Source organism: Scomber scombrus, chromosome 8 (assembly GCF_963691925.1).
Source record: "Scomber scombrus chromosome 8, fScoSco1.1, whole genome shotgun sequence".
Taxonomy (NCBI): Eukaryota; Metazoa; Chordata; class Actinopteri; order Scombriformes; family Scombridae; genus Scomber; species Scomber scombrus.
In genome coordinates, this window is record NC_084977.1 from 21,586,480 (window position 1) to 21,614,261 (window position 27,782).

Here is a 27,782-nt window from a genome sequence, read left to right on the forward strand (position 1 = left end):
ATGAAGCTGCAGGCTGTCATGGAGAACCTGCACAGGCAGCAGAGGGCCAAGCTGCTGATGGAGCAGCAGCTGCAGCAGCAAGCTGCTGCCCAACTCACTCATGTCCGCACAGGTGAGGGAGGAGGGGATGAGCCGATGGGAAGCCCGGCCCCTGAGGCAGAGCAGGCCCAGATTGCAGCGCTGGCAGCCATGCGAGCGGCGGCGGCAGGGTTGCAAAGAGTGTCGGACAGCCCCATGTCAGAGCGCAGTAGTGGTGGTGAGGAGGAAGATGATGACAATGAGGAAGGAGAGGAGCAATACAAGGACATGATGGGGTCAGACGAGGAGGAGCAGATGTAAGAACCAAATATCTTTGGACACATTATGATATTGTTTGAAATGTCTGTGGTTTTTGTCAGTGGTCATCTTCATTGGAGCATACTTTTATAAACAATGTCATTCTGTTAACTCACACCCACACAGCAAACAGAAATGGGACGAGGAGGACTTTGAAGGCGAGATGGAAGAAGACTTTGATGATGACCTGGCGGAGGAGGGTCTGCCGACGGGCCACAATGCTGTGGTTCCTGGGAAAGGTATCCTCCTGCTACCCCACCGCCAGCTCCACCCCCACTCCCAGCTACTGAAGGCTCGTCCCAGTGTCGACCAAGAGCCACGCATTGCCATCCTGCCTCCCCATGCCACACACAGCCACCTGGGGGGACAGGACCATGGAGAATGGACCTATGAGGAGCAGTTCAGACAGGTAGGAATCTCTGATTTGTGTGGAAACATTTTTGTGCTTGGGAATTTGCCGTTGCACTAACTATACTGTGAGGATTTAAATTAATGTCGTTTTCAGACATTCAGATTGTCATTACCTCAGTCTTGTCAAAATCTCAGGTACTTAATTCATTGCTCTCATTTTGCTGCAGCTACAATAGATGCCTTAATTGTCCTTAAGTCAGCTTTGGTAAATACACTGAGGAATTAAATGAATCTAATCTTGGTTGGTGTTTAGGGAGCTACATTGGGCCTTTGCACCCCTCACATTAAGACCATGTGCAACTTTCTCAGCTGTGCAAAAAGCAGGGTGGGAAGTTAACACCAGCCACTGACCAAATGTTGATCAACCTTAACCTGAGGGTTTTATGTTTGTCTTTGCCACCTCAAACTCTTACAGGGTATCTGGTTAAAACTTAAGGTCTGAAACAATCAGTTTTTCTGGTGGAGCACTGAGCAGTGCCCAGTGAGGTTTGACATTTACAAACTGTAGTCTAAGAGTTAAAAAAGCTAGTTCCTGTCATGAATAGGACTGCAAGCTGAGGAAAAAGCTGAGGGCAGCAGGAGGAGTGAGAGAGGGGGGTTGGGGTACATGTTAACAGCTTTACCATCCTAGCGTTTACCGTAAACATGCTAGTGGGCTGGGTATTATGAGGGAGGCCCCAGTGGAATAAGACGGCCTGTTTACGAGAAGAGATTTAAGTCTGTCAACAGCTAAGTTTAGATGGAGGGCTGCTGTTGATAAAAAGAGACTGAGAGACTTATTGTTCACTACTGATGAAATAAACCCAAAATACTTGTTGTTTAACAATTAGTTTATTTGCATTTTTGCCATATTTGCCACAATAAATACTGTACGTGAATAATTCTATTAAAATTAAATATGAAATGAGATTAAAACGCTAGTTTTGGGGGAACCTGATAATTACTGTAAATGTTTCTTTTGAAATAATGATATACAATCCACAGAAGGAGAACAAATTATTAATTGTAATTGAAATGATTAGTTTGCTCATGTCCTTTACCTTTAACATAATACAATTTTAGAGAGAGTACTGGTTTGTGTATTTTACAAATGTGAAGCGGGAACACTGAAGAGTATTTTTAGTATGCTTAATTGAAGTCATTTACTGTATCAGTAAAACCCTTCGAGCGTGCTTCAGTTTGTGTTTCTGTGTGAAAACTACACCGGTTTTACTGCCATTAAAGTGAACCACCGTTTTACACAAAGGTATTTTAATGTTACATAAATGAAGTCACTATTGAAATGCAAACACACTTGTGACCTGTGGTGAATTTTCAACCCGTCAAAACATGTTTTATGAGCAGCAGGTTATCTTTTATCATGAGCAGTCATTATGAAGCTCCTTTAGAAATAAAAACTGGTTTAGTAATTATTTGGATACATTGGTATTAATGCTTTCAGTATGTTGAAGGTATCTAATGCAAAGGAGCTCCAACACAGTGCACCCAGCTTACATGTGCTTTATTTTTAACCCTAACCATAGATTCTGTAATTTAATGCCTATATCTTGTAATTACAGAGTGCGTATGGATTATAATTCCCCAAAAAACCTATCCTCAGTTTCTCTAAACAGTTCACCCCTCCCTGTGTAAAGCCTCCAGTCAATTACTCCACAGTTGGGTTTTTTTATTCATCAGGTAGGACGTACAGTGCATTTCTATAATGGCGTGTGACTCATCAGTGGATCATGCATGCATGAATTTACTATAACTGACAGTTATGTAATCATGACAGCCAGTATCTTGACTGGAAAGATAATGCTACCCAAACCATTGTTGGTAAAAACCTATGTCACGCCTACACAACGTCGAATCCCTTCAACTATGGAGGCAGAGCAGGGTGGAAGACCAAACTGCACACTTTTAATCAAGACATGCGGTATGTAAGGGAGAAGTGGCCCCGAGTCTGCTCAATACTGATGTGTTATAAAGTCAGGAGTCCAGGAATGAATCTTGCACATTATTCACACAGGACTAATTTTGCCCTTGGATGATAACAGTGATCATTAATAATTGCAGCTATGCCCAGTGATTATAATCTTGTGTGAATGTGCTGTGTCTGCAGTGCGTGAAGTGAAATGACCCCCCCTGTGATGATGAAGACAGTCTGTCCCCTGATAATTCTTACCTTGTGCAAATCATACTCTGTGATTTGAGACATAATTTTTATTTTCCCTACTCCTGAGTACACAGATTTTATTCTCACTGTGTGAAAAGGTGGCAGTTTTCAATCTACAATCTACAAATATTTTAAATGCATTATCAGTGCAAACTTTCCAGTTACTCTTTGGTTTATCATTAAGTTATGAAAGGTCTTTTTTCACCATTAAGCAGATTTTAGGAGAGTTTTCTCAGGTTTCAAAGGTTTAATTTATTCATCCATAAAAACATGGAAATTGCAGTGCTTCCCTCTGAATCAATCAAAATGCAAGAGATAAATACCCATGAATAAACCACAGATTAAACTCTATTCCATAATAAAAACTGTTAAAAACATATAACTAAAAATATAAATTGAAGTCCCAGTATGTCCTTGCAGAGTTCTGGTTGCACTGCTGTATGCTTTTGGATAAAAAAGCAAGAATACAGTTTATTATGTGAGACGGGTGGTCTTAATGTGCCATTGTGTTCAGTAAGACACTCCATACTGTCAAAGACAACAACAAACATATATTGCATTAAAAATTTATTTTTTAAACATATCAAAACTGTTGAAAATGTAAGAAATTAATGTAAAGGTTTTAAGATGACGTTTTCCTCTCTGACTAATAGCAGAGGGTAAAACAGAGTATGCACTATGTCCTTTATCCTCCATGATGCAACAGAACATCTTAGACAGCTAGTCATAGTTTACAGAGTTCGCTCTCTTTTCTGCCACTCCAGCCAGCCTCCCATCTCTCCTGGACATTTCATTGATCCTATCCCAAAATACACTGCGTTTAACAATTGAAACTGAAAACATCCTCAACGTCTCAGCATTGACATAAAAAAGTAAACTTCCTCTGATATATAATTGTAGTTTCAGTGTATCTATCACACGACCATCCATCTGAACTGAGGGTCAAAGCAGAGGATGTTATGTGTATACAGATTGTAAATCCTGTGATTTTGGGCTATATGAATACAATTAACTCGTACTATAAATGTCAAATGTTGACATTTCACAGTAATATCTGTCATGGTGATGATTTGAGCACATTTTAATGGATAATTTCTGGAAGCATTGAGCCCAAAAGTCATTACTCAGTGAGTTAATGATAAATGAGTTCATGTTTAGGTTGAGCGTTTCAGAGGACACGGGGTGGGGAGGAAAGGGTTAAGGCTGTACAGTTTATTTTGGGCAGGTGGGTGGAGGCTGCTGGAATGTGCCTGAGGGAGGGTGATAATGTGGCCACTGAGAACCCCAGATCCTCAGCAGAAACCTTGTGTGCCTCTATCAGTCTACAGCAGTTGGAGCTCTTCCAAACTGAAAACTGTCCTTTTCTCTCTTACGTTTAATTTGCGTCATTTGTGTAGCCCGATATCACGATCAATCTCTCAATCAGCATTACAGACTCACAGCAGCAATGGTTTTTGACTCAGCCTGACCTTTTTTTTTTAAGAAGACAAGTTAAAACTGTACGTTAAAAAAAACTAATAGAGAAAATGGAGAAGCAAGGGGAACAATAGGTGCTGTCGTTGGGAAAATGACAAAGGGAACAGCTGCTAGAAATACAAAATACAGCAATAAGAATATAGTCTGGTAACAGGATTAGAATAGGTCCAAAACTAATCCAATGTAAAGCCACTATGTAAAGATTAGTAAAAATAAATCCAAGAAATGTGTCCAGTAAAATAAGTCCAATAAGATGGGCTCAAATAAAAGTCACATCAGATCTTCACACATAGTTACCATGTGAGGAGGTATGAGCACTAATCCAACTTTTAGGTGAGGTTTGCCGCAGGCTGAACGTGGCCAAGATATATCAGACCCAATGCAAGACCCAACCTGCATTCCTGGCGGATCATCCGGCCACCTTCCTCTCTGTACACTCTCAGTTGAAAGGTCAGACTAAATCAAGCCAGGAGGCACTGTCTGTTCAGATGTCTGATTACACTGTCGTTTGGAGTAAATTAATCAAAGTAGTCAAGCCACTTTGTCCATCGGTTTGTCATATCTGGCTGTGGTGAAATAAGGACAAGAATTTATATCAGGTATCAAATTATGCCAGCATCGTTGGACTGTTTTGTAATTGAAACTGATTTGCGTCGCAGGTGGGGTGCCATTTCAACTGAGTTATTTCAGTGATACTGATGCAACCCTCCACCATACCTCGGGTTCCACATCTGCCCCTTGAGATATCAGTATCACACTTTGCTTTGCACTGTGCATTTTTATTCCAGGAAATATTTGCACTCCTTCTAACATTAATGGTACCATTAATGGCAATGAGCCATCCTAAATGTACAGCCAATAGGCTAACATGCATCTGTTCCCTTCAGCCACCAGTCAAATGCTGGAAGCTGCATCTGTGGACTCCACCAGCTATTATTTGAGTTCGATAGCTCTGAACTACGGTAAAAGCTTGATTATGGTTTGATTCTTTTTACATTATTTAAGAATTTCCTGGTTTCCAGATGATATGTTGTATGATACAGGACATTATTTCTTTAGTTTAGCTCTGTAGTATATTGATAAGTTGTGAAATAAAAATGGTGTTCCTATCAAGAAGGTGGACTCGAATAATTCGAAAGATCAGAGTTTCCAATGATCAGTGTAAAACTTGTTTCACTTAAACACTACACTAGTACAATACTCAAACCTTAAAGGCATTTTATTAAAGGTTGAGTTTACCCAAATTATAAAAATGATCTCACCAAATACTGTAGTTTTGGAGGCACAATTTCATTAGTAGAAAGTGGTCCCTATGAAAACTGTGTTAAATTCTTTGATTCACACTTAAGAAATGTCAGATAGATATTACAAATCACCTAAAACTGAACTTAAATTTGCATGGCTAGAAACCATTGAGAGGAAAGATATATTTCTATAATTAAGGTAAACTTACCCTTAAAGCTGTAAAAAAAAATTGAACCCTCTAGTTGAAATGAAAACTAACCACATAATACATAGTTAAATAACTAATATTGAATAATTGTACAAAGAAAAGCTAATTTATCACTATTACAGTGTGTTAATGGCCTTAATGAATACCTTTGTCTTGATACAAAGTAAAAATGCAGCCATTTTATGTTAGCTGCTTTATTTATGTCAGCTTGTTAGTCTAGCCTTCCTTGTAAATGCAATTTGAACATTACAGATGTGAGAGATGAAGGTTTGGAAAAAGTCATGACCAATTATATTTTTTACTTTTTTAAATTTGTACTTAATTTGACCACGCAGGCCTCGTCAGTTAGCTAATCTGTACTTCATAAATGCCAGTAAGTTATCTCTAGTAAGGTATAACTACGTTTTTCTGCCTCCAGAGCAGCTCTTTATCTAAAAAAAATGGTTGTGGATGTACAATCACTATCTTGTTTCATTATTGTGTATTCTCTTCAATCCAGTGGTATACATCCCATATAACTGCCTGATTCCCCTGCCCCCCTTTATAAACAATATCCTCCTCAGGCCAGAAATTGTCCAGAGGCCACGCAGAGCTTTTGAAGTCTCCTCTCCTCTGTGTCTCTGTCTGCTTTAAACACCAGCAGCTGGGCAGATGGAGCCCAGATGGACAGTAAAGTAGGGATGTCTTTAAAAATTCATGGCACTCACCATGATCAGGGCAAATGGAGGGGAGTTGGCATTAAACATTAAATTGCTCACACACACACACACACACACACACACACACACACACACACACACACACACACACACACACACACACACACACACACACACAGACACACACTCATTGTGAGCAGGGGGAGGGGGCTGTTAGTGACTACAGGAAGTGTAGCTTGAATGAGAGCCAATTGGGAGCGACACTTATTGGGATTGCCCGCCAGGTTTCTGCTGATACAGCTGTCTAATAAGTGCTCGTTGGGTTTATATTCCACTTCAGTTTTCATTGAAGCCTTTTGATCTGTCTTTGGGTTGCATGAAGAGATCTGTTTGTTTGTTAAGTTGGAAAATTGAGCAGAGTAAATTATTTTAAATGTTTGAATGTCCCTCATGATTGTTTCTTTATCCGTTCCCTGAACAAACATAAGGTTAAATGTCCTTCTTAGATCACCAAATCCACTGACCTATTTACTTTTAATGAATAACTGACTTCAGACTATATGAAGCTGTGTCTTTGCACGGTTTACACACTACTATCAAGTTTTTTTTTCTTTTTTTGTCTTAACTTGATTCGGCAGGGGTTAAATTAATCGGTACAAAGCAGTTTTCATTAAATTTATTACACCCTGCCAGCAGAAACCTCTGTGTGCAGCGATCTGTGTTTAACAATAATAAAACCACGGTTAATGGTCCCTGTTCATGTCACGAAAACAAAGGGCCAAAAACAAAGGCCATAGCAGCAAGGGAAGACCTATGAAAGTCTTCCTGTTGAGTGGAGGAGTAGCAGCACAGGAGGGGAAAGGGTAGGTGAGAACAGGAAAAAAAGTCAGTGAGATGGCATTCAGCTTTGAACCAGTGCCAAGTAGAGTGTAGTACATGCTCATTTTGACTGTGAAGCCCTGCAGAGCATTTGAATCGTGTCCGACGCCTAGCGTGCAGCATGGCGCTGATGTCAGAAACTGTACAGCCATGGGAATTCTGGAAATTGGCAGGCGCTCAATATGGAGGAGGAGGGGGGCGCTGGAGCAGGAATGTAAACAAAGATTGCATAAAGGCTGAGGCTAGCTGTTTCATCCTGTCTCTTTCTTTGGCTGTTGTGTGTTTTTGTCATTTTATTTTATTTTGACAAATTCCTCAATTACTATGTGGTCACTCCCACACACTTCCTGACTTCCACTAGGCTTTATATAGATTTAGGAAGTTAACATTTATTTTCCACCATTATGTGTGAATATTAGTTTTGATCTGTCCCTTCTTCCTTTCTCATCAGAACGTGTGCATGCTGCTTCATCTTTCTCTTTTTTTCCCTTTTTGTTCCTGCATAAGGAACCCTGCACTCTGTAGCCTTGTGTCTCAATATGAGCACAGAAATACATCTGCACTGAAGGGTCGCAGTTGTCAATAAGCAAAACCCTAAGTGACATCTTTTCATACAGCCAGTGAAAGGCGATCATTCGAACAAAAGCAGCACATGTGTGCTGTTGCCTTCAAATGCCTTTGAAAAGGTGTTGTGTGTTGAAAGCTTTCAGTCTTGAAAGAATCAATTAAGAAATAGGTCAAACATACATAGAGACACTTAGCTGCACATTCTTTGTCCTGCTGTGAAATAAAAGCAGAGGGAAGCAACGGAAAATATACAACATATTAGGATATATAGCTCTAATAAGCTGTGCGGTCAATTACCCAAACATTATGCAGAGCAGGACACACTTCTCTTCTCATAAAGAAACCTATTAGTGCTTTGCTCCATATTCTTTGAGGTACATTTGACCCATGTAACGACACTAAAGCTGTCTTGCCTGTCTGTATGATAATAGCTGACTTTCTTTAATTGTATGGGCATGGCAGGAACTCTGAATTTGTTCACACTATAGATACAAATACTTATTCTTCGGCTGTAGTTCACACTAATATAAACTGATTGTAAACCTTTTTCTCTGCAGATTGACATTTCATAGCAATAAAGCCACTTGAAACTGATGACATTAATAATGGTTGCATTCCATTGATTGTATCTCATCATCTTGCACAAGGACACACATTTATGTGCTCGATGTGATCTGATGTGTATGTGTATGTTTGGTTTCAGTTCTATTATAGCAACCAACAGTAAGGTAGCCAAGAAATGTAGCAATGCAAAGAAGAGGAAGATTGCTAATAAGCATGGATGGATGTAAATAATGTGCATTTCAAATGCTTCCAGCTGTGCAGATGTATTATGAGGAGGAAAATACATTCAACTTATTAATTAGGCCTCATAGATACATACAATACGTTTAAGTGAACTCCACAGGGTGCTTTTAAGTTGCCGGGGTTTGATTTTGTGCTGCAGTGTGTCCCAGATCCACGTTCAATAGACAACCTCCACAGGCAAACCAAGGAGGAGCTGCTTGAGGTCAAACTGCAGCCCACCCACCTATTGATTGGAGCGGGCCCGGCCACGTGGCAACAGCATCTCAGTCTCTGATGAGCCACATGGTGGGCCAGATATGTTTATAAGGCCACTGTTGTCAACCATTAAACTCATTTTCCTGCCCATTCATCACTCTGACTGATGGTGCAAACGTCCTCTCTTCATAGAAAGCAGCAGCAAAATGCCTCTTTTAGCACAGATTAAATAATAATAATGATAATAATAACTTTATTTATATAATACTTTTCAAAGACAAGTGTTTTACAAAGGCATAAAATAAAGATAAATAACCAGATAAATGATACATAAAAGTTGAATTGTTACAATAATGATAAGCACGGTTTGACTTAATCCAACACAGTGTAAAAGTGCATTTTAAAGAGAGATTTAAAAGCCAGCAGGTCATTCCAGAGTTGCAGGACCTGGACTCCAAAGGCTCGGTCTCCTTTGGCTCAGGAGGATCTCAAGCTGCATTCAGGCTCATAAGGGGTTTGTACATCATTGATATAATCAGGATCCAAACCCAAACGTGCTTTAAAAGTAATCATTAAAACATTTTAAACCAATTCTGAAGCATACAGGTAAAAAGTGTAGTGAGAGGCTAAATGATGTGTTATGTGGACTCTTTTATTGCATTCTCTTGCATGTCTTTGTCTTCTTTGTTCAGATGAACCGTTACAGACCTATCTCTGAACCTTCAGCTACCTCTCTATCTCGGTCTCCATCTCTCTGCTTTCAGGCGCAAACATTATCACAGCATCTGCATTGGCGCTGAATAAATACCTTCGGCTTTCACACAGGCGCTCAATAGACGATTATCTGGGACAGAATTTTTCTGCCATTTTGAGGAGAAGGCTGATCTGAAGATATGCATCTGATGTTTTGGTGATTTTGAGAGTATCAGTTATTTGGTTGCTCCCTTTCAACACTTTGGTTTATAATCTTAAATTGCTGCTACACCCACTTCCCTTCCTTCGGTCTGTTAAGCTTTGCCCTGCCCTGTTTTGGCATCTATCATCATGATACTACTCATTAGCAGTGTGGTTAGACTGGATTGCTCACAACTACATACATGAGGTTCTCCAGGGCCTGGGAAAGCTCGCTGCTATTTCTGATTCTTATCCAAATCTACGAGCCATGGAAGCTGATGGCAGCAGGCAGTAATGGAGTGTATGTTGTTTGTTTTTTTACAAGACCCTAACCTTCACTCCTTATACTGCCATTATGACCAGGAGCTCCTGTTTGTCAATGGGACCTTCCTGGCTAAATAAAGGATAAAGAAAATAAAACGTTGATGTGGGATAGTGTTCATTCTGGCTTCATGTCCTGTCTTCATTAACTGTTTTTTCTCATGTCAGCAGGGGATAGTGTATATCCAGTTATATCCAACAGAAGCCAAGCATTCAAATCCTTTTGGCAAAGCCCCACAGACTCAGAGCCCTCATTTTCAAACCTCTCACACCTTACAGAAACCGTGGCATCAAAGATGATTCAATTTCTGGGACATTATTGAATTTCCAGAGGTTTATTTTAGGACAGTGAATGTCACAGTATCTGGAAAGAGAAAGTGTGTCTAAACTTCTGACTGTTACTGGGTTTTAGACCTTGATGTTTTTCAGTGTAACTGGGGTGGAAACCAGGCTGAAAAGCTTTATTAACAAACCACCGTCAAATAACGTTTGTTCTTCATGAATTTTATTTGTTTTAGATTTGCAAAATCTTAAATCAAAGCCATAACACACACTTTGAAAACAGCTTCTTGGTGTCGTGCCACAGTTAGCGCACTAAAATATGCAGTTTTATTTAACTATTCAAATTGCCTGTAGTTCATTCTCAGTGTCATTTACTAACTTGCTTATCTTTTTCCTCCTTTAAATGTGACTGCCGCCGATAAAGCGACATCTTATTCAGTCGGTCACAGCAGCGTTGTTTGTCTTTGGCTGTTGGCTCGGCTCCTCATCCTCAGTCGATTTGAATTTACGAGGTCAGCTGGTTAGTTAGGATTATGATGCGTTTGATCCTACATGTCAATAAAACACTGTTCAATACATTTTCAATCAGACAGCTCTATTGTTGCTGTTGAGAGGGGGGATGGGAAGAGGGCAGAGCACAGGGGACAGAAGACAAAGATAGATTCATTATAGATGTCATTTTAGAGACACTGCAGAGCGGTTTCTGTCATGCTGCTGTCAGCTCTGTCAACTGACTGGATTAGGCTATTTTCCAGATGAATTAAAGATACACAAGGAAGCAATTTAATATCAGGCTGACACAACCAAGGGACAGCAGCTTATTTTCACTTTATTTGATACGTGCAACAGGCAGTTGATTTTTCTGGCTCTTGAGAGCCTCAAGAATATTGGTGTAATATTAGCTGCCTTTGTTAGTCGCCATGGCGTCTAACAAGAATAGACAAATAATAGATAGACAAAGAAAAGAGCACCACCTACAAGTCCAACTGTCCACAGGCGTCACAGGTCTGCTCACGCTGTTTGATTAACAGGTGATCTCTGAAAAGTGTTGTGCAAACAGTGGCATAAAGTAATCCTGAGTAACAAAGAGAAAGAAAAACAAGAACACGGGTTTGTCATTGTAAGAATCTGATTCTTATGATTTTGCAGTCATGCAGAACAAAAAGATGACGAAATCTGTTGAAAATTAATTTTAATGACTGTAGCCAAATATAGAAAAGCTGCTTTAAGATTTAGGTTTGAACAAACACTTTTCTTCCGTGTCGACTTTTTCTTTTAAGTGTTTGCAAGTACTTGTATTTATATAGCACCTTTCGAGAGCAGAATCTATGTCACACAAGACTTTTTGGAGGACCAGTTTAGGAGTTTAGCAGCAGCATTTTGGGCCACTCGTAAACAACACAGGGATGTTTTGCTGAGGCAGGTAAAAAGGGAGTGACACTAGTCAACACTGGATGATATAAAAACATGAATAAACTTTTCCATCTCTGCTTGAGACACAGTGAACGTGAACTTTGTAATGTTTCTCCCCTGGAAAAACCAAGTATGAATCACAGCTGACTGGATGTTTATTAATACAGATTGTATTATCTCAGGTTATCTTCAGTATATGTATGTTTTGTAAATGTATTTCCTAAAATGTTTCAGTTATATATTTTGATATCACATAAGTGTACAGCTGCGACAATTAGTAGATTAATTGTTAGTATTTTTTAAGCAGTAATGCCAATGTTTGTTCCAGCTTATCAAATGTGAGTATTTGATGATTATTTTAGTGTACATGATTTCTGACATTTTATAGATAAAACGATCAACCTAGAAAAAAATCGGCAAATTAATCAATAATGAAATTAAGCATTAGTTGAAGCCCTAAATAAATATAATCTCAATTTAAAAAGTTCTTCCAGAAAAGGAACAAAGCTCCCTGCTTCTCCATCCTGCATTGAGCCATGATGTTAGTTTTGTTTATGTACCTAAAATAGTGAAGAGGTTAAGCAGAAAGCTGACTGTGTAAACTAAACTGATCGCTCAGTTCATGACCTTACTGTGATGAAGGTAATCACATAATAGCTTCAATAGCTGGAGTATTGCCGTCATTGCAATAAAATTGAATTACGAGCTTGCTCTGTAAGCCCACTCAGTGAAATTCCTTCTATACACAGAAGAAAAGAAACCTTGTCTCCACTGAGGCCAAATTTACAAGAACCCAAAGCTGATGAACCGCCTTTAGAAACCAGGATTAAATTTAGCGCTGACCTCAAATGGTCTCCATTGGGGATCTCTGTTCTCTATAAACACTTTTATGCAGAATACCTTGACATTAAATAGAAATATATTTAATTGTATTCCTCTGACCTTTGTGCTTTTGGTCATGTGTAATTTTACCACACTAGAAACTGAAGTGCCTCCCTGTTCAGCTTTAGTTTGTCTTGTTAGATTGTGACTATAAACTATCTGATGTGACACCGCAGGGAAAATGCACGTTTATGTAAACAACATGATACAAAATCACAGTGTTCTTACAATGAGCTCTAAATGAGGGTTTGACACTAATGAATCATCAATCAGTTTGGGTGTTGCTTTAATTTATAACTAATTAACGTGTGTCGCCATAGGAACGAAGGCGGTGCATTGCATCGTGGGATTAAAGTAACGTACATGCTATGGATACTAATTTGTTTGTGGGAATATTGAGGCGAGGTCGTACTGGTGGTTGTGTTTGCTTTGGTACATTAATGACACCCATAAAGGGGCTTTGGTCAGAAACAATGCACTGTTTGAACACGGCTGATCATGTGTTCATGGGGCGTATCAAGACCCCCCCCCCCACACACACACACACACACACACACACACACACACAACCCTTCTACCCTGCTAGCTATAATTTCCCTTCCCCCACTTTTGTGTGTGTGTGTGTGTGTGTGTGCGTGTGTGTGTGTGTTTGTTTACATTTTGTTTAAAGTTACTTTCAGGTGTCTTTTTGTCAGTCTTTCCACTAAGTCTTATATTTCAGCAGAGTTAATTTGATATAGTTAGGCTTAAATGACAGCTACCTCACATAAGGGGCAACACATAAAAAGAGGTGGAAATCCTCCTAGAACCACATCAGACGGTGGGAGGGTTTCAACCTCTTTGTTTTGAAGTTTTCGGGTTAAAACATTTAAATTGGTGATTTACCGTCTTTAATGCTCTATCAGTTTGTATAAAGAGGAACTTTACATTCAGCTTGAAAACATGTCAGCAGGGAAGGTCCCCCCACCCAACTATATGCAGTTTCACATGTATGTGCAGCAGTGCTGTTCAGACATCAGATGTTTCCTCTGTAGGAACCAGATCTCACCGAAAAACACAGCTTAAACATCGAAAAGAATATGTTAATGTGAAATCGTCCACCCCTAAAACCATGAGCGAGAGTTTCAGGGATATTTTAATTTTGATTTCTCAAACACTGTGTATGCATGTGTGTGTGTGTGTGTGTGTGTGTGTGTGTGTGTGTGTGTGTGTGTGTGTGTGTGTGTGTGTGTGTGTGTGTGTGTGTGTGTGTGTGTGTGTGTGTGTGTGTGTGTGTGTGTGTGTACATGTTTGTGTTTGTGTGAGCCTCACCTCAAGGTGATTGGCAGGTGTAAGGGAGCATGTAGCTGATACCCCCAGTCTCCTCTCAGTTTTGGTTTTCAGTTGCAAGGCTTCTGTTTTGTGCTATGTGACACTTGTGTGCCACTGGCTTGCTAACTGTCATTTGCATTAACTGTGAAATGAAACCCCCCCCCCCCCCCACACACACACACACACACACACACATAAAAACACCCCCCTCCCCATACAGTATTACCTATCACCACCACCGCTGCATCGGTTGCCGCAAAGCTGCAGCAACAGGCTGCTCTTTGGTAACTGATTATTTGCAGTATAAAACCACTTTGTTTTCTGTGTCTAAGGCCTGTTTATAATTTATCTGCAGACAGGCTGCCTGTTGCTGACCTACATACACAGCCACCGTGGGAAACATCAGTCAAACACTAAATACTTGTTCATCTGGGGCTGTGAAGTCTGAAGTGTTGGCACTCCAGCATATAACAAGCCAGCATTTGGTTAACTTTCCACTGTCACCATTTGTCACTATAACAAAATGTTGTCTTTGACACAACAAAAGATGTGTGTAACCCTTCACCGGGTCGTCTGTGATTGTGATTATCTTTTTAACCACTGTCTGCTTTTTGAAGTGCTGGAAAAAGATTCATTAAATTTCAAGTTTTAAAACGCCCACAGCCTATTAAACAATCTGGAAACTTTTTAATGGGCTTTTTTAGTTTTTTTATGTTGCAAAAGATTTGGTGAATGGGTGTGAACTGGCTCCCAGCTTTACCAGTTGGCCCAGTTTCTAGTCGTTTATCTAGTTTCTTGTCGTTTATCTGTATAGCAGAGCTTTAATCCAGGAGGGGCCCCTGCCCCAGCGCACATACTATAGACAAGGAAACCTAAGCCAGCAACAACCACACCCACCTCAGTCTGATAAAGTCTGTATGTGGGTGGGTGGATGGGTGGCAGGGAAGTAATAATGTACATAAGACTAATTATATACATGGAACAAGCGAGAAGAAAGAGACAAACATAATGAGAGAGAAATGAACAGAAAGATATAGATACAGAGGAACGAGGCCAGCAGAGACAAAGACATGTAAGAACAATGAGGGGAAAATAGAGATAAGAGACAGACAGCGAGGCCAGATACGATGCATGGGGGAGGGGACGACAGCGGTGTTGCCGGTTGGACAGACTCCTGATTGGCTGCTTTTGGTCAACCTCTGATGATGTCATCTTTGTAGTAGTTAGTCAGGAAGTAACCCTTCCTCTTCCCTCACCCCCCCAACCACCCCTTAACTGTTTAATAGTTTTCAGCTTTCGCTCTCCATAATGCAGCTGGTCCATTAGCAGGTTGGCGTGTTTTTAAGCGAACTTATTATATGAAGAGTGATGTACATTTAAAGCCACTGGACAAACCCGGTTCGGTTAACTTTCTTACATTTTCAACCTTTTCTACATTATTTCCCTAATTTTTACTGTCAAGCTGTTCCACTAAAAGGCTTGTTACAGCTTCAGTTTACTTCCAAGTATTTAACTTCAAACCCCACCTTTGTCTCATAGTGCTAAAACGGTTTACCTCAATTTTGTGAGAAACGCTGTCTCAAGCTGTTCTTTTTGCAGCTGTAGATGCGTCTAAATTTAGATGGCAGCGCATGCGTCATTTAGCAGTTTGATTGCTTTATGCTTCCTGCTGAGAGCTGCAAATTGCAGTGAGACATCTGATAGTTATGGTTTGATTAAGGCATAACTGGGACCTAAATCCTCTTCAGGAGTTTGATTTAAAGTTAATTAATTGGTTTATTTTGAGTGTGTCCTTATTCAGGTTACGGTAGTGAGTAAATAAATTATTATTAGAAGTAGGGCTCCAACTCAGTTATTTTTACTTTCTTGATTAATTGATTCATCGCTTGGTCTGTATAATGTCAGAAAATTGTGATAAATTACTGCATAGTATATATATACTATCACATATACTAAAGAAAAGTATTAAATTATCACATTTGAGAAGTGGAAAACAGGAAATATTTGGCATTTTTGCCTTAAAAAATGATCATCAACCGATTATTCGATTATCAAAATAGCTGCCAATTAATCAAATTTCATTTTTATGTCGATCGATTAATAGACTAATTGTTCCAGCTCTAATTGGAAGTATTATATCAATTTGATTATTTTCTAAATATTGCAGTCATATAAACATAGGATGTGACTTTAAATACAGTATTCCTTTGAATATATCAGTTACAAAGAAAACCTGGACAAACTGTCACCATGTTTCACACCCAAATACCATCACTTGGATATGCAAACGTGAGTTGTGACACCTGAACATGTGACCACTGCGGTCTGAATACCGTCATATATATACTGTCAGTTCCAGCAGGCAAACTTTCACATGATAAAATCTGATGTTGAAAAGGGAATTGGAGTCACAAACATGCGAGCAGGCAGAAACAGGAGGTAACAGCTGCGAGAATTAAAGATTATTGTCACATGTTCACTGTTACAAAGCAGCCTGCTGTGTCTATGTTAACTGTCAATACTGTATGAGACCTGAAACTGGATACGCATGAGTAAAAGCTTTACCGCAAGTGTGTCCAGTTCACACACTGTAGGCTGCCAGCCCCTTCAGTTGGCAGGGAAACAGCAAAGCTAATCAACACGTCGTCTTTCAGCACCGTAACACTACAAACACAAATCTATAAATCGCTGTGAATCACATGAAAATCTCAGCTTTAATATTTAATTTCATGTAGCGTTGTTCACTCTGCTCTGCTTGTGTCATATGAGAAAAGTAAAAGAACAACATTTTGTTTCTGTCTGAGGCTCTGTTTGTTTTAATCACTTCAATACTTAATAATTAATTTATGCTCTCTAGTAAGCAGCCTTATTACTACATCTGAAGCAGCGAGGATCTAAACTGTCTTGTTTCTATGTGACAGCACACCCACCACGTCACTAGGGAAATATTTGTTTGTGTGATTAGGACAGAGAGAGAAAGAGAGAGAGGTATAGAGAGCGAATAAAGCAACGTCGGGGGATGGTAGTAGGGGGGTAATTTCCAAGATTTATGGTGCGGCACTTCACGAAATGCATGCATCCTGTAATTAAAGCTCCCCTTTGCCTCCAGCAGGCCTGTACATTAGTAGGCATCCCCCACCACCCCATCCACTTTAACCCTCTTCAGTCCAACAATCTCCACCCCTCTACTTCCCCCCATCCACCCACTAGATAATAAGATCTTATGGCGACTTGGCGTCACTAATGAGGGCTGAGTGCCACAATGAGGGTCAGTCTGTTAGTGGTTAGAGGCCACTACTGTCACCATCATACACGACTTCAGCTGGACAAGCTTTTCCTTTTCATTTTCTCTGGCCGGGTTAAATCTTATAGTAACTGACTGCAGTTTGACTTCTGCCGAAGCTGTAGGCGGGGAAAAGCTTTTTTTAATTCGGGGATGTGGTGGCACAGTTTCTTAGTAGTTAGTAGCAAATAAGTCCCTATGCAAATTGTCTGACCAGTTTTAGTTTTACTGCACTGTCAATCTGTTCACTTCTTTTTCCAGTAAGTCAGATATTCTTTGGTTTTAGCGTCACCAGTTTCAACTTTTCTCTGCTTTATATCACAAACACAATATATTTAGATTTTTGACTGTTAAGTACACAAAATAAGTAATTTATACCCGTTACATTGGGTTCAATTTTTGTGACATTTCATAGACTCAACGATTAATTGAGAAAATAATCAGTAATTGCAGCGTTAAACAATATAGACCAGTTGTCTTTTTTGAATGCTAAGCTGTTTTCTCAGTGTTGGTCATTTGTACATTTGTAATGGTTATTCTTATTGATCATTCAGCTTATTTTTTTCTTGATTTATCATTTAATTGAGACAATGTTTGTAAATAGTGAAAAACCACCATCACAGTTTCCAGTAGTCCAGGGTGACCCCAAGTTTCCAGTTTTGTCAGACAGTCCAGCATCCAGAGACATTAAATTTACTGCCATATAAGACAAAAAAAGTAAAGATTGAGAACCAGAGATTGTTTTATTGATGACTACTATTGATGAATGATAAATTGATCATCAGAATAGTTGATACAAATTATTTTCTGTCAGTCAAACCAATCAATAATCATTTCTAGAGTAGCAATGATCAATCGAATGAAAATTAATCTGCAACCCTAACCCTCAGTGTGTAAGATGCACCTTAAACGCAATATATTTTAATTTAAAAGTGGGGTGCGTCTTATACACCGGTGTGTCCTATTCACCAGTCAAATACAGAGAGAGGTCGGATCTGGATATGATCAAAGGTATGTAAAAGGCTGTCCACACTAAGAACAATAACTATAACTTTAAACATAATGATGTGAGCATCCACACTTATGAACTATAACGTCCTATAAACAGCAGTGTTTAAGTATTTACAGACCAAACTGATGTTGAAGCACGACTCAAGTGCAGTAGTCTATTTATGCACAGTGATAGCTCTGATGAAAATGTTTTGGGACTAAGTGAGCATACAGCTACACACTGTGTTAAATATGTAAAGTTACTGTGTTCTTTTAAAAGGTTCAATTGAAACTCATAGCCTAACCCGAACCCAGTCAGAGTTAATATACCCATCCAGTTCAGTTAGGCAAATAATTACCAGACCATTAAACATTAACCCAACACTCTGTTTCAGGTGTTATATGTGTGTTTTGATTGTGTTTTAAATAAAAGTTTTGGAGTATAAACGTATGTGTCTATAAATGAATAGCTGCTGGTGCATTCAAATAAATCAGTCTTTAATATAAAAGTGTTTTTCCCAGCATGACACCCCCCAAAATAGACTGCGTCTTATACACCGGTGCGACTTATACCGTTTTTTACTGAAATCGTTTTAGGGTTTTTTTGTTTTTTTTAAGCAAAAATGCCTAAATATTCTTTGGTTGCAACTTCTCAAATGTGACAATTTGGTTGTTAGTCAGACAAAACAAACTGAAGACATCACTGTGGCCTCAAAGACTGAACAATGAACGGAGAAAATAATCTGCAGTTTAATAGATAATGAAAATAAACATTGGTTGCTACCCAAATTATTTCAGCTGCAGAGCATCATGGTAAGTTGTGCCATTTTTGTGCTGAGGTTAATGTTTTCCTGTGATGTGATCTTTGCAACATGAGGGTTAGCAGTGGCCCAGCCTGAACGCAGTGAACTATTATGATGCAGATGAAGTAATAATATGCTGCTTTACTTCTGTTTTCTGTGGTTTTGTTTGGTGAGGCGCAATTGTACATTGTTTCACAACATGCCCTTTTCAGTAACAGATTATGAAACTGCTTCACCTCACATAGATACTGTGTGATATTGTTAAGACTTTAACACTTCATATTTGAAGCACAGACCTGTAAGCCGTGCTGACATATCCTGTTAGGTGCTGAAGCTGTGGACCACTCACTCTCTGATGAGAGAGCAAATGTTAGCATTAAGTGTGTGCCATGTTTTGTTGACACATAAATAGAAAGACCTCCAACATGATATTTCGCTGTCGCTCTGGCAAACCAGGCTGGAAAAACAACCACAGGCTCAATGGCCTTACTGTACTCCCCCGAGTGGGCGCCCCACTTTTACTGCTAACTTTCACTGAACTTTCCGGAGCCCGGGGCCCCGCTAGCAGCTGGACCCACATGAGGTTCTCATCAAGCCATGCTGGTCCACAACATTTCCTTATGTGTCTGTTACTCTGTCATCTCTCTGTATGATCAGAAGGCGGCTGATTGGTTTCTCATGACTGATCTTTAAGGCCGATTTTATTTTGGCATTTATGTTAAGATGGTGCTCTTCTTGCTGTCACACATTGTGGTATTGGTTGTCATAGTAACAGTGACATTGAGGACATTTTCTCCTCCATCTGTCATTACATATTGATATTGTTTTTGTGATGGTAAAATTCCCTGTTTTCTCTCCACAGCTGTATGAACTGGATGGAGACCCAAAGAGGAAAGAGTTTCTGGATGACCTCTTCAGCTTCATGCAAAAAAGAGGTAGGGGTGTGTGTGTGTGTGTGTGTGTGTGTGTGTGTGTGTGTGTGTGTGTGTGTGTGTGTGTGTGTGTGTGTGTGTGTGTGTGTGTGTGTGTGTGTGTGTGTGTGTGTGTGTTTTTTACGAACTTTTGTTTATCCTACTTTTAAATTGCTGTTCAAATGTTTTTGACAGTTAACAGTTTTTATGTGTTTTTTTATATATGGCCTATTTTGTGCGTACTTATTTCCTGCATTTTAGTATTGCATGAAAACATCATCATTTGCTCTCACTCATGAAAGAAGTTTATCCATTCAGTTTCTTATCTTGTCGTATTATATCTCCTCACTTCATCTCTAGCCACTGTCCTAGAGACTTCGGAGCTTAATAGATAGGGGATATAGAGAGGACAATCTCCCACCCCTCTTTCTCTTGACATACGACACAGTGCTGGCTGCTCGTCTTTCACTCCGATGGGTGGGGTCTTTATTCATTTCAGATATGATTGCTTTATGGTCGTGCAGCCTTTCGTCATTCCCAGGCTATAACTAGAAGGGACACATCGTATCAATGCCTGGGAATGGATTGGTTTACATTCCCATCCTGCTGCTTGCCCACATTTCTAACACTGCACACACACACACATACACATATATCACACACACACACACACACACACACACACACACACACACACACACACACACACACACACACAAACAAACACTGACTCAGCCACCCTGTGGGATAATTATACTGGTGCCATACACAACATCAGAACTGTGAACTGAGGCATAATTTATCCTCATCCAGACATCACTGTCCAATTACAAATTGTGCAAGGTTGTATTTTCATGCTTTGGCAGCAGAAATGCTCAACGGTTCATTAAATACCAGGCAGCTGCTTTAATTTGACAGGTTTGTCTTATATAAGCACATTGGTGGGCCAACAACTGACACGAGAGACAACAGACATGTGCTCACAACTGAAAAACCAGCGCTAGATGTTTACAGTGTCAGAGCTATAGCAGATGGGCGGGTCTGCCAACTCCACTCTGAGAATCTGAGAGCGCCCTCTGCAGGTCGCACTGATAACTGAGATGTCACTCAATATAATAATCATATTTAATGTCAGCCTGAAGATTGTGTTTGGAACCAGTCAATGTCTAAATTAATGTAATTTACTGAAGGGAGTACTGAAGGCTTTGATCTCACATAATGAAAAAAGACATTTTTTCACAGATGAATACAAAAAATTGTAGCTGTTGATCACGTCTCATCCAAAGTCATTTTCATTTATTATCTCTTTTATGATCCAAGGAATGTCAAGCAGACAGTTTTTAGTTTGTCCACTTTGTGAGACTTTGTAAAAACCTTCCTCCTCTAGAGTGTGTTTGTCTGATAAAACTAAGAAACATCTTTTACATTTTGAGATTCCAGCAGCCACCTTTGACAGCTGGAGGGTGAATATAGTTTTGTCACCCGGGTAAAATATGCAGGGTGGTGATTAAATGTGTTAAAAAAATTAGATAGTTGGAGTGAAGTTTACTCTTTCCTAACATGTTCCGAACTTCAAAGATTCCCAGTAAGATCCAGTCCAGGAAGATTTTTGCTATAATAAAGTATTTAACAATCTATCCAGCAGCCAAATTACACCTTTGCTTACATCTTTACAATTTTTCATATAATGGTACGCACCTTAAAGTGAACATTTTTCCTATTATTATGTATAATGGGAACATTTTTGTATTTATTGTCATGTATATTTTAAATTTTTTATTCTGAATTTATTCAGCACACTTGTCTCTTGTCTATATATGTTATACCGTAGTTCTGGAAGAAGCAAATTTCATTGACATTGATTGTGCATTGACAGTAAAGCTTGATTTGACTTAATTATGTAAAGGATATATGGACATATATAATGTAGGGTAACCCATCTCAACTTACTGCCCCTTATTTATTGAACAGAGATTTCAGCTGTAGTATTTAATGTTATTTTTCATGGTTGTTATTGCAATACTCACATTATGTGCTTTTATTCTAGTTTTTCTCCTGTTGCGTGCTGTAGTCATTAAAAACCTGCTGCCATGATAATGTTTTTTTGTTTTGTTTTTTTTGTCTCGTTTGACCTCTGTGTTGCAGGAACTCCCGTGAATCGTATTCCCATCATGGCCAAGCAGGTCCTGGATCTGTACATGCTCTATAGACTGGTGACAGAGAAGGGCGGCCTGGTGGAAGTCATCAACAAGAAGCTGTGGAGGGAGATCACCAAGGGACTTAACCTGCCTACCTCAATCACCAGTGCAGCCTTCACCCTCCGCACACAGTCAGTAACGTTACTCTCTTCCATTTTGGTTAGCTGGATTCATACATTTACAGGCTAAACATGCATCTAGCTTGATAATTGGACAGTTTTGCTGACCATTATCTTGCCAAGAGTAGAAATCAGCAAAAAGTGTTTTGAGTTTCAAGTAACTTCAGGTGGCCACAACCGACAGCCGTAATCATTTTGTCCCGCTCAGCTTTTCAAGCATATGGAGCTGCTGGATATCAGATTTCAACAACCATTTCGTTTGACCAATTAACCCCTTGTGTTTGAAGTCATTTCCCGTAGATGTGTAAGATTGCAGCACGTTCTCACTCCTGATTAGCTGCTCCACACATCTCCTCTTACAGGAATGAGACTTGCATTTTCAAGTAATTAATGTCCATCTGCTATAATTAGGAGCTGTTACTGTATATGATGTAGTAATTAGAAGTGCTTTCATAAAGTTGGGAGACTTGTGAGAGTCAGATAAATAAAAGAAGCAACAGAGGCATGTGTAGTCTTGAGAATGGGTCAAACTTTAAAAAATAATGGATCCACCGCTTCCCATAATGCAACTTGTTAACATCTTTTGTGAGTCCCTCTGTACCAAGTAAAAGCCCATGTCTGTCAAACTCCTTGCCTTACATTTCTTACGCAGGCTTCCTCTTAAAAATGTAACGTCCACGAGCCTGAGCAGGGATAAACCCGATGACACCACCTGCATCATTTTATCAGATTTTTAAACACTCCATCTAGATCCACAGGAGACATTTTCACAGGCTGAAAGTAAAATTCCTACGATGAGTAAACTGATCTTGATGTTTAAAATTGGCTGACTTGCCCTTTAGGTTGAGTTTAAGTTTTTTCAGGCTTTACATGTTTTTATGTTTTGTAGGTTGAATGTAAATGTCTCAAATACACTCAACTACATTAAGAAGCTGCTAACTAAACATAAATACACTGTGTCCCTTTCAGATATATGAAGTACCTGTACCCGTATGAATGTGATAAGAGGAGTCTGAGCAACCCCAACGAGCTCCAGGCAGCCATCGACAGTAATCGGAGGGAGGGTCGACGACAGAGCTTCGGCAGCTCCCTCTTCACATACTCCCCCAACGGGACGCCCACCATGCTCTCCTCGCCCAAGATCCCCAATATGGGCATGACGGTGGGCACCAACGGGGCCTCGCTGACACCCATCCAGAAGATCAAGAAAGGTAAGATTTACATGGAAGGAGGTGGTGTTTGTCATTTTGAGGTATAAATAATCTGCATATTGTGTTTGGTTGTTTTATTATTTAACATTCTTGTATAATTTTGATATTACTACATCTGTCCTGCACTTGACTGTAAACTGTCTAAGTCAGACGTTGGCTAAAATACATCTCAGCAGTGAGAGATCTTTACTGGGGAGTTATATGTTTCTAATGTCAGGGTTTTTGTTGCAGTATTTTGTCACTGTGATCAGGGAGGAACCTAATAATATCTGTGCTAGATAGATAACGCATCATATTCTCTTGAGTGCACTTGACTCAACTTCCCGTTTTCCTCCTGCTCTGTGGCGTCTGACCAGAAGAGGAGGGAGGCCATCTGCATCCGGGGATCGGTGTAGCTCGCTTGTCAGCTGGGGCGTTGGCAGGTCACTCGGTGGCTACTGTGCAGGCGGCAGCAGCCCAGGCAGCGATGGCAGCTCAGGTGGCAGCTCTGGAGCAGCTGAGGGACAAACTGGAGGCCGGGGAGCCACCAGAGAAGAAGATGGCGCTACCGGCTGAGGAACACCACCGACTGCTACAGAGAGCGCTGCAACACAACCTGCTGGCCATGACCGCCCAGTTACCTATGAACATCCGTATCAATAACCAAGGTACTGAACACACTTCCGCTTATAGGAGCAGAGCAAAACAACCAGATTTTCATGTTTTCATATCTGATCAAAGAGAGAATGCTGAATGCCAACTCCTCTGAGTTGAAGAAATTCCTCCCCTATCTAATCAACTTTATGATGAAATCAGGAACCAGCTTCTCAGAGTTACAGAAGGTGTCATTTTAGCTTTCTAAGATTGAACTACTGCTTTTCACATAATAGTTAGGTTCAAGCAACTTAATATTTGTCCATCTATCTATATTCGATAGCATTGGGGTCATTTGGTTCAACAGACATCAATATGTTAGAATGATCTGCTTTTAAATTAAAAATGTAACTCCTGGTGATTAATGGCATTGCCTAAAGGACACATGTACATGGATTATAAAGCTGCTGTGAGAAATTCCAAAATCTATATTCATGTAACCAGAATTACAATAACCAATCTGCACAAAGAATATTGTTCCACAGAGATATAAGTTAAACCAATCAGTGATGGCTTTTCTCTACGCTCTGGATTAGGCCAGAAAATGTAGCCAGAAATCCATAGCATAGTACCGTTTATGTGCTCTTTGCTAAATTGAGGCATTAAGGCATATCCCTATTTCTACATCTGAATTTCTTTTGGGCATCATGCACATCTAACATTTCATTGCTGTACCCCAAAATGTCTACAAGCTAGAGTTCACATATTCTCACACTTGATGGCAGTTAGTAACTCAAAACAGTCTTGTTATCTTACCACAAGCCACAGCACCCAACAGTGAGGAAAGAACTCATAGCGGGCCTATATGTTGACCTGTTTAGCATTTACAAGCAGCATGCATGCATACATACTTATATACACAGTACATTCATGTGTTTGTCTGGCTGGGGGATTCCCTCTTTCTGCTTGCGGGTACTTTGATCTTATAGCTGGGTTTGACTCAGTTATCTGATAGTACACGCTGTTTCTCAGTAATGATTATACAGGTGACTTCAAAGAAATGTTCAATTGGATTGTTCTGAAAATGTTCACATACAGAGTTGCTTGTGCTGAGACTATTGTGTACTTGAGATTGAGTTAAAAAGGACATAGCATGCACATTTCCAGGTCTATATTTTACATCTGGGGCTGTACTGTTCTATCATGATTTACAGTTTAAAAAAAACCTTATTTATCTTATACTAACCCTTTATGCAGCCCCTCAGTACGACCTTTGTTTGAAACAGTTCGTTTTAGCTCCTGTCTCTTTAAGGCCCCCCCATGAGCCCACTATGTTCTGATTTGTTAGATTTCAGAAGCTGCGTCATGGCCAACTTCTGGCCGCTCCGGAGGCTACGTCAACAAACTACAAACCAAAGGAGCATGATTTCACAACTTTTTCTTGTGCTTTACCAGAATTGTCAACTTCTCAAACACATCTGTGCATGTTTAAGCCGAAATATGAGAGTGGACTATGCAAACCTTAGCAACAACCTTAGCAAAGGCTACAAAACGAACGGCTGTTTATGAACATGCATGACAAGTTGACATAAGCCCATCTGCAAGATAAAAATGAGGCATTCAGGGCAGGTTGAAACCCTGAGTTTTGACTTTTGGGAAGCATTTCTACGTACAATCAGCTCAAGTTTTGGATCTTTGACCACATATATAACGTAGATATTAGACATCATCACAATATATAAATAACAGAAAAAACAGAAAAGTAATATGTCCACTTTAAGTTTGTTTTTGATTATTTGGTTTATAGATAGTTAAGGCACAATTCAAAGGGGAGTCACTCTTAACTAGTGATACAAAGATATTTTGGATATTTTTGTGAGTGTGAGTTAATAGTGTGAGTTAATAAACCTTTAACCCTCTGGTTTGTCTGTCTCATAGACGGCAGGCAGGACTCGGCCATGAACCTCACCACCAATGGCACAAGCAGCATTAGCATGTCAGTGGAGCTCAATGGAGTCGTGTACACAGGTGAGTTCCTCCATCATGTGGTTGCGGCCTTTCTTCTCAGATTGATAAGTATTTTATGTTTAAAGGAATAGTTCAATATTTGTGAAAACAGCAGCTGGACTTTGTAGAAGTCTGTCATCAAAAGGCAGAAGGTTTTTTAGCTCATCAGGACTAACCCACTCAAAGTCAGAGTAAAGTCATTTGGAGAGCAGCCCACATGTTCAAACTCCTGGAAGTTACTATTGTAAACACTATTGTATTGATTGTAAAGTTCACAGGAAAAATTACAGAAGTAGTTCAAAAGTTCAAGTGATAAGTGGTGAGGAAGTATTCTCACCACTAATAACTATGACAGAGGATGTGAATATCAGAGTGCTGTTTTCAAAAAGGTACAAAAATTGTCAGACATAGCTCCACAGTACCGACTTTGGAAAGGTAGGGAGAGTCTCTTCGACCACATGGCCAGAGATGGATAGAAGTGCCATCATCAAAAAAAAACGTACAGCACATAACTCTCCTTAAAACTTTGAGAGTGCGTACTAAACAGACAAGGTACAGTGTGTTAATCATTGAGCTTTAAAGGTGCTTAATTTTTTTTTAAATTTTTAACTTTGTGTTCAGTCTTTAAACTAAGCTAAGCCAACTTTCTCCTGGCTCCACCTCCATACTACACATGGATATGAAAATAAAGAAAAATAATTAACGTATTCCCTAGAATGTTGAACTATTTCTATAAATTAAATTTAAAATATAAAACATTGTATTATTACTTAAATTTTGATCTTTTTTTTACCCTTTTCCTTCTAGGCGTTCTTTTTGCTCAGGCAGCAGCAGGGTTGGCCTCTTCTGGTGCGTCCGTCTCAAACAAGGTCGCCAGCGGCCGTGTCGCTCCTCCACAGCAGCAGCAGCAGCACACACCTACCTCAACCTCAACCTCCAGCAACCCATTGTCTTAACAAACCCTCAGCCCCCCCGTCCCTGACCCCCTCTTTTTTATTACCACGCTAAGTAAAGCCAAAAATCAACCTCATTTTCTACAGAATCTATGCCAAAAAGAGAAGAACCGTAAACCGTACACAAAGACACAAACTGAAACTCAAATCACTTGAAGTACACTATCTCAGGTTTTCTCTCACCAACTCACCTCTTTTGTTCTTCACAGCCAAAATGATTTAAAAAAAAAAAAAAATCCCAACTAGAGCCAGTATATGCTAAACAAATATGTATGCACATCCTGTGAATTATTTATTTCTGCATAAATGTACAGACTATCGGAGAACAAAAGAGAAGATAATAACTAGGAAGGGTAATGCACTGTTTACACACACATACACAGCTACTGACTGACAGCGATGTTTTATCCTCTAGGGGAGAGATTTTTATTTTTATTTTATTTTACCTTTTCATTTTCATTATTATCATTATTGTTATTCCTCATTATTGTGTTTTATCATTTAAATCTTTAACAATCCTCTCACTGCAGGAAAAAAAATCTATATATTTAGAATTCTATGGAGAAAAAAAAAGAAATATGAATATCCTCTATTTTTAATCAGAAAAGCTTTAAAGGTATATGTTGTTTCTTCAGGGCATATAACAATGTACCGTTGTGACCTCATTTTGTGTAAAACCTTATAACCTTA

At 39.6% G+C, this 27,782-nt stretch overlaps 1 protein-coding gene across 1 annotated transcript; it reads left to right on the forward strand.

Moving 5' to 3' along the window:
• arid3a (AT-rich interactive domain 3A) lies at nt 1-27,782 on the forward strand. The gene is made up of 8 exons (XM_062424689.1): nt 1-335; nt 463-745; nt 19,983-20,055; nt 22,177-22,360; nt 23,318-23,559; nt 23,919-24,206; nt 26,071-26,160; nt 26,947-27,782. The coding sequence occupies exons 1-8, from the start codon at nt 1-3 to the stop codon at nt 27,093-27,095; spliced, it is 1,644 nt and encodes a 547-aa protein (XP_062280673.1). The 3' UTR covers nt 27,096-27,782.

Excerpts from the sequence above, each read along its gene's own strand:
- arid3a (XM_062424689.1), top strand. The coding sequence starts at position 1 with ATGAAGCTGCAGGCTGTCATGGAGAACCTGCACAGGCAGCAGAGGGCC. Across the intron at positions 24,207-26,070 it reads CATCCGTATCAATAACCAAG|ACGGCAGGCAGGACTCGGCC; the intron begins GTACTGAACACA and ends TCTGTCTCATAG. Across the intron at positions 26,161-26,946 it reads CAATGGAGTCGTGTACACAG|GCGTTCTTTTTGCTCAGGCA; the intron begins GTGAGTTCCTCC and ends TTTTCCTTCTAG.